General features: G+C 55.5%; 1 protein-coding gene across 1 annotated transcript in view; it reads left to right on the top strand.

Moving 5' to 3' along the window:
- PTPRU (protein tyrosine phosphatase receptor type U) overlaps positions 1–7,721 on the top strand; it is a 56,699-nt gene that overhangs the window by 29,318 nt on the left and 19,660 nt on the right. Inside the window, exons 15-20 of the mRNA XM_035901306.1 lie at positions 1,456–1,613; positions 3,911–4,101; positions 5,329–5,401; positions 5,795–5,871; positions 6,667–6,684; positions 7,680–7,716. Of these exons, the coding sequence (XP_035757199.1) occupies positions 1,456–1,613; positions 3,911–4,101; positions 5,329–5,401; positions 5,795–5,871; positions 6,667–6,684; positions 7,680–7,716 (554 nt within the window). The remainder of the gene's footprint in view (positions 1–1,455; positions 1,614–3,910; positions 4,102–5,328; positions 5,402–5,794; positions 5,872–6,666; positions 6,685–7,679; positions 7,717–7,721) is intronic.

A 7,721-nucleotide genomic window follows, 5' to 3' on the forward strand; every position in this document is an offset into this window, starting at 1 on the left:
GAGGAGGCTGAGGGGAGCCCTCATCGCTCCCTACAACTGCCTGAGAGGAGGGGGGAGCTGGGGGGGGTCGGTCTCTGCTCCCAGGTAACAGGTAATGGGATGAGGGGAAACGTCCTCAAGTTGTGCCAGGGCAGGTTTAGGTTGGACATTAGGAAAAAATTTTTCAGTGAAAGGGCTGTCAAGCACTAGAAGGGGCTGCCCAGGGAAGTGGTGGAGTCCCCATTCCTGGAGGGATTTAAAAGATGGGCAGACAAGGTGCTTAGGGACACAGTTTAGTGGTGAACTTGATCTTAAGGGTCTTTTACAACCAAATAATTCCATGATTCTAAAAACACTTAATCAGTTTTTTTTTTCTTAAATGTCTCAAATTTGCGGTGTGAGGTTCTGTCCCAGCAAGAGCTTCTGGGCTTTCCCAGCATCTTCGTTAGGTGCCTAACGGGGACCTTGCATGGGGGTGAAAGCTCCTTGGTGGGTGCTGAGCATGTGTGCAGTCAGGGTGTCTGGCCTCTCCCTTGGGGGATGGGTTTGGCCCCCTGCATGGTTTTAGAATCATAGAATGGTTGGATTGGAAGGGACCTTTTAAGCTCATCTAATCCAATCCTCCTGCAGTGAACAGGGACATCCTCCACCAGATCAGGTTGCTCAGAGCCCCGTCTAACCTGGCCTTGGATGTTTCCAGGGACGGGGCCTCCACCACCTCTCTGGGCAATCTGTGCCAGCGTATCACCACCCTCATCGTAAAAAACTTCTTCCTTGTATCTAGGCTGAATCTCTTTTAGTTTAAAACCATTACCCCTTGTCCTATTGCTACATCAAAGAATCTGTCCCCATTTTTCTTGTAAAACTCTTTAAGCACTGAAAGGCCTCAATCAGGTCTCCCCAGAGCCTTTTGTTCTCCAGGCAGAACATCCCCAACTCTCTCAGCCTGTTCTCACAGGAGAAGGGGCTCCATCCCTCTGGTCATTTTTGGGGCCCTCCTCTGGACCTGCTCCAACAGGTCCATGCCTTTCTTCTGCTTCTTGGACTTGTGCAGCGGAGCGATGCACATGGCGCGTTGGACGGTCCATGTTGCAGCGAGGTGGTGTGGGGCGATGGTGGGTAAGGCCTGGAGAAACGGGGCTGGAGGAGAGCTGGGGCAGCCCTGCGCAAAACTAGCTGGCCGAGGAGAGCCTTCGCTTGCCCAAGGAGTGCTCCTGGCTGTTCCAGATGTGGGGCATTTTGGGGAGGAGACGGAGGGGACACTGAGGATGAGCAGCTGGAGTTGCTGCAGCTGGCAGGGGATGATCCATGTGGAGCTGTGACGGCTTGGGGCACTGGAAAACCAAAGTGCGGCGACCGCTGGGGGAAATAATCCATCCTGCTCCCCAAAATAATCTGAGATGGTAGCTTTGGGGGATCTTACAGCCCTGCTTACGTGCGCTTCTTCCCCCTCCTCACCTTTGCATCCCCCTGCAGAAAACCCGTCAACATGACCAAAGCGACCATTAACTACCGCCACGAGAAGACACACATGATGAGTGCCATCGACAGGAGCTTCACCGACCAGAGCACGCTGCAGGAGGACGAGCGCCTGGGGCTCTCCTTCATGGACACCCACAACTACGGCAACCGAGGTAAGGATGGGGAACTGCAGCATCCCCCCCACGCCTGTCCAGCCACAGCGGGGGTCCCCAGTATTCCCTAAATATCCCAGAAACAGATGCAATATTTATCCAAGGCTTGGTAGCGGGTATTGCATCTATTTTAGCCTGATGTGCGTGGCACGCTGCAAGCTTTCCCGTGCCCTGCAAGGAAGCCTCCAAGGGCGTCGATCTTACCGGTGTCTGTAGTAGCTTTTACTGTCATCCAGGTTTTGCTGAAGGAAAACCACTCGTGGGTGGCTCGAGCAGGGTCTCTGCGCGTCGATCTCTGGAAGCGGAGATCTGGGCTTGTGGCTGGGTGGGTTGAGGCCATTTGTGGGCTCAAACGCTGTCCGCAGCCCCCTGAAGCTGGGTGAACCCCAACTCTTGCCTTACACTGAAGCTGAGAGCTTTGCACCAGTGCTCCCGGTGTGGCTCTGCCCGTGGTGTTGGGTGCAGCCCTGGGCTTCCAAAGGGCCAAGGAGCCACCGCGTTTACATCAGAGGGAGACTGATAACTTAACACCCACTGGAGTATGCATCTCGGGGCTGATTTAGTTGTAAAATAACTCGCTGGATGCCCCAGTTTCAGCCATATGCTAATAACATCTGTTACAGTAACTTCAAGATGCTGCTTACCCACAGTTCTTCTCCACCGGCTGCGGGATTAATTTGCTTCCTGGCATTGTCTCGCGGATAATAGAAGCCCAGAGGGCAAACTTTTCCTCCTCTTAATACATCGAGCTAGGTGTATTATTTTTTGGTTACTGTCCTCGAAACACTCAAAGGCTGGTGCGTCTCTGAGAGGGCTGAGCTGGGGCTGCTGGGCCTTGGGGGGTGTTTTTTTTTAGGGAAGGGGGCTGTGGGGCCAGATTCTGCTCCCGCCCACTTGCTCGCTCTGCTGCTGGCTGCTCCTCATCCCTCTGCTTGGTGGAGGTGGAGATGTGGGGAGCTTGGGCTCTCTGCCACAGCTGGGGACAGCCTCCGCTGCGGCCACCCCCTGCCTATAAGCATCATTAATTAACGAAGGTAAATGAATGGGCTGCTCTGCTCCATGACCGGCTGGGGGCTGTTCCCCACCATGCCTCATCTTCCTTGCATTTAAAAAACATCACCAAATACTTGCCACGGAAACCCAAGCGGGTCTTCAGCATGTGCCTGTGTGGAGCTGTCGGCACCTTGCAAACACCTGCAATTAATTTCTCATTAAACCCAGCAGCCGGTGCTCCCGTCGGCCGTGCCACGGGGCGCAGCGGGGCCCTCTCGCACTGTCCCGTTGGTTCAGCCACGTGTTGGCAGCCTGCAAGGGAGATATTTCTGGTTGCAGAGGTTGGAGCATCTTCTCCTTGGGGCTGCGATGCCTGATGGAGACCCTGCTCTGTGCATGTGCTGCACCCGTGTTGCACCCATGTTGCAGCCGAGAGGTGCAGGCAGGGCGTGAGGGGCTGCTCCTTGCATTTGAGCAGACAAAAAAAAAAAAAAGCCTGGGGAGCTTTGCGAGCAAGCTGGCAAGGGTGCTTTTTAGAAGTGTTGTTAGGGGAAACCACATCCAGGATGCACCGCACCGTCTTGCAAAGCCTCTTCCCAGCAGCGTGTGGACGGTGTTCCAGGCTGGGTGCTGCAGGGTCCGTGCCTGCCCGCATCTCCTGGCGGCAGTGGAGAGCGTTGGGTTCTGTGCAACCCCAAATCTCAGGATCCGGTGTGGGACCTTGCCCTGACAAGCGCAGGCGAGGTCTTAGTTTGGCTCTGCTGGTAATTACCCAGCAAAGGCATAAACCAGGTAAATGCTGCATAAACTCCCCCATTAAACAGCAGCGAGCTCCATTTGTGTCAGCGCTAGGAATAGGGTGCCAGTATCTAGCAGCAAGGAAAATTAACTGTTAAGCTGGGCTGGAGACTTTGGCAATGCTATTTTTCAAGTCAGGACTTTGTGTGAATATTTGAGCATGTAGCTCTTATTTGTCTGGATGGGAGTTAATTGCTCCTGTTGATGGGAAATAAGCTTATTAACCCCCTGAAGGTCTTGCCACTGATTTCTAAGAGAGCTGCTGTGGTCCTAAAAGGCTGTAACGGGCGTTTTTGGCTTTGTGGTGTAGGAAGAGCTGCAGAGAGCACAGGGAGGGTCTGGACCTCTTGTGGCCCCCAGAGAGAGACTGGCTGCAGCACCAGTATCTCCTGGGGATGTTTTCAGGTGCCCTCTTGTCCCTCCTTTGTGGGCACGAGGAGGTGGTGAGGATGTGGTCCAAAGCTTTGCTCCCCTGATGGCCCCTGGTTCTCCCTCCCCTTCTGCAGGTGACCAGCGCAGCAGCGTGGTCAATGAGTCCAGCAGCTTGCTGGGGGGCTCCCCTCGCCGCCAGTGCGGCCGCAAAGGGTCCCCGTACCACACCGGGCAGCTCCATCCCGCCGTGCGGGTGGCGGATCTCCTCCAGCATATCAACCAGATGAAGACGGCAGAAGGCTACGGCTTCAAGCAGGAGTATGAGGTGAGAGCATCTTGGTGAGAGCACCTTGTGCTGGAGTCTCGGGGAGCACGGGAGGTAGGATGGACGAGGTGGCACGGGAGGGACCGGTTTGCAAGGAGAAGATGCTCCAGACCTGGAGCTGCAGTGCTCTGGACAGCAGGAGACGAAGCTCTCTGGACCGGCATCATAAGCACACATGGGGTGTCCCTGGGTGTGGGTCAAATCTCTGGTCCTGGCAGCTCAGGATTTAATTGTCAGCTTGAGCAGGTCCCTGAGATGAGCCAAACCAGCTCTGCCAGCCAGCCTGCACCTCTCCTGTCTGCAGTGCATTGCCCACCTCTCCTGCCAGGGCTGGGGATGCTTCTGCCTTTCTCAGGTCCTCCTGGGCACCATGATGTTGTGTTCTTCTGCTCTCCAGCATGCTTGTCCCATGATAAGCATGGCCATAGCCTAAGGACAAGCAAATCCTCTACAGTCTGGCAGCTCCCAACACCACAAAGACTCCAGGGAGAGGACACAGGAAAGGCTGATCCCAGAGGGAGGGAAGTCCCTCCCAAGGGTCATTGGCTGCATCGTGCCCATCCCACCTCGTTGGAGCCGGAGTGCTTGTAACAGAGCGCGTTATTCGGTGCGCCTCTGCCGCAGTGTGCCCAGCAGGATTGATTTCCCAACTCCTTGGTGTCCCACAGGTCTGGCGATTGAAATTTCCCAGTGAAATTACTGTTTAATGCTTAGTTGTTTCAAGTGTAGGCGCTTCCCCCCCCCCCCCACTTTCATGTACTGGACAAACCAGGCTTGCTATAATCATTAGTGCTCCTTGAAAAGCTGCTGTATGTTCTTGGAGCCAGTCATTTGAAAGCACTCCGATATTATGCGAGGGGAGAAAACATGTAATTTCCTTCCACTTCCCTCCTCTTACGCCAATCTGTGACTGTTACTGTTATTACACACAAACCTATTCTGTTCTGGGGAGAGAAAGGGACTGGGGAGGTTTAGAAAAAAACAACCACAACCAACCCTGGAGAAAAACCAGGCAGTCTATAATTTGCTGGAAAATGGGGCATGTTGTGGATGCAACAGAAGTGTTTAGCTGGCAGAGCGTGCCATGGAGATGGGGCTGGGGCTGCGGGACCTGGCTGCTGGGGTGGAGGGACCACCCTGCCTGCCCTGCTCCTCGGGAAGGTTGTGGGGCTGGGGGGGACCCCACAGTCCTGCCCTCGGGTTGTGACAGCCATCCCTTCCTTACAGAGTTTCTTTGAAGGCTGGGATGCTTCGAAGAAGAAAGACAAGACTAAAGGGAGACAGGATCATGTGTCGACATGTGAGTGCCTTTAGAAAAGGCTTAGACAGCCTGAACAGCTTGAAAAAACCTTCTCAGGGGGCCTGGGGGCCTTTTTTGGTAGGTGTGTGTGGACCATGGCAAGGAATAAACTGGTGGGGTTTGGTTGGTCAAGGGCAGCAGAAAGGTCCTTGCTCAGTGCAGATACTGTGCTGAAAGCTGCTCCCCCATGTCCCTGCTGGCCTAAGCCACCATCTTTGGGAAGACCTCCACCAGCTTGTATTTATTGCTCCTCAATACAACCCACCCACCTGCGTTTTGCAGATTCCTGGTGCAAAATGATTGCAAAGGGTGCCCTGGGACGTGGTGGGGTGACATGCTGTCCCCGTGCTCATCCCCCGGGTGCTGACAGTCCCTTCTCCCCTTGCTCTCCAGACGACCGTCACCGAGTGAAGCTGCACCCGCTGCTGGGTGATCCCAACTCGGACTACATCAATGCCAACTACATCGATGTAAGTGGGGATGGGGCCTCTCTCCGTGGGGGGTCTGGGCTGAGATAGGAGCTTTCCATGGGACCCTGTGGGCTGTCAGGGTCTGTCCCTGAAGAACCAGCAGCATTTGGAAGAGCTGAGACAGCCCAGGATGGGCTGAACTGCGTGGCCCTGAGACATGCCATGAAGAGCCTGCCTGACTTATTTATGTTCATCTGCTATTTCTGCTTGCTGCGCCTCTCCCTTCTCTGCTCCACTCTATCCGTCCTTTCTGATCCCCTTTTGCATTCTTTCTTCTCCCCTCGCTTGCTCTCGTGGCCGTGGATCTCCCTCTTCCCTGGGTGGAGGTGGCAGAGGTTGAGTGGGCCAAGGGACCAGCTGGGGGCTGACGCTGGGATACCCCTCGATCCTGTCAGTGCATGTGAGTCTGGGTGGAGCTTGGCCCTGGTGTCCCCTGAGAGTGATGTTGCCCAAGAGTGATGTCCCTTGTTGCCTCCAGTGATGCCGAGACCAGGGAAGGTGCAGGAAGGCTCCATCAGACACAGGGCTCGAGCACCTCCTGGAAGCAGCAGCGAGTCCCACTCTCCCACCCAGAGGATGACATCTGGCAATGGTGGCCTGATGCCACCGTGATGGGTTCCCTGTGCCCGAGCAGCATCCCCATGCCCGTCCCTGTGTGTCCTTTCTCCCCTGTGGCTCTCCGTGACCTGCTCTGGGGCTGGTGCTCTAACCTGTCTGTCTCTTGAGCTGTGCCTCACTAATGTCTCTGTCTCTGATCTTTTTCTCTCAAACTTGTGTCCCAACGGGATCATTAAGATTCGGATTAACCGAGAAGTAAGTAGATGGTTCCCCTCTCCTTCCTTCTCTCTGCTCTCCTCCCAGGTGTCATACCGGGCAGCATGGCATTAAATAGCATTTGGGAGAGGCAGGGTGGGAAAACGTGTGGATAAACTTGAGTGCAGTCCAGGGAAGGGGAAAGTGAGGTCTCCGTGGCACGTCCTCCCTGGGGTGATGGAGAGCACGGGCTGTGTGCTTGGAGGAGGGGTTGAATTTAACCCACAAAAATCCCCCATGAGAGGACCGACGGTGGGTGGAGAAGCTGCCATCACCTCCATGCATATGATGTGGTTGAACTCTGCTGGACCCATGGCCAAGGTGTGGGACACCCGGTCCCTTTGGCAGTGGCCTCACTGGGATGTGCTCTTTGGGCTGGCACGTTCCTGTTAAGAGTTGGGAATGGTCCCAGTAAGTGGTTGGGACGAAGGAGGGGAGCAGGGCCGTTTCTCAGTGCCGTGTGGCTGCTGCGGGATGGGATATCATTAACAGGACTCACGGTGCTGTTACCGTGCTCAGCAGCAACGCCAGCAGCGCAGGAGCTGACCCCGGGATGCCTGCGGGGCGCTGCTGGGGCTTCTGGTGCGGAACAGGGATGAGGATTGGGCATTTACGTGAGCCTTGGAGTCTCCTTCTCTGGAGATCTTCCAAGCCCGCCTGGATGAAGTCCTGTGTAATATGCTCTAGGAGAACCTGCTTTAGCAGGGGGGTTGGACTAGATGATCTCCCGAGGTCCCTTCCAACCCTTGTGATTCTGTGACGTGGGATGCGCACCCTCCCAGGACAGGGCGCACTGGGTGCAGGATGGCTGCCGAGCCTCCGCCGCCTCCTGCAGTGGTGGGTAGCACTGCGCTGGTGGCCAGGACCTGGCCCAGCGGACATCGGGAGTTGCCATCGCTTGGGTGACTGGGAAATGTTTTACGGGGCTGTGCCCCAGCTCTCGAGTATCCCAGTGTTCCCCCACCTGGGGACTGACGTCTCTGCTTCCCTTGCAGGGCTACCACAGGTCCAACCACTTCATAGCCACACAAGGTGAG

This window comes from Egretta garzetta, unplaced genomic scaffold, assembly GCF_000687185.1.
Source record: "Egretta garzetta isolate BGI_Z169 unplaced genomic scaffold, ASM68718v1 scaffold368, whole genome shotgun sequence".
In the NCBI taxonomy this organism is placed as follows: Eukaryota; Metazoa; Chordata; class Aves; order Pelecaniformes; family Ardeidae; genus Egretta; species Egretta garzetta.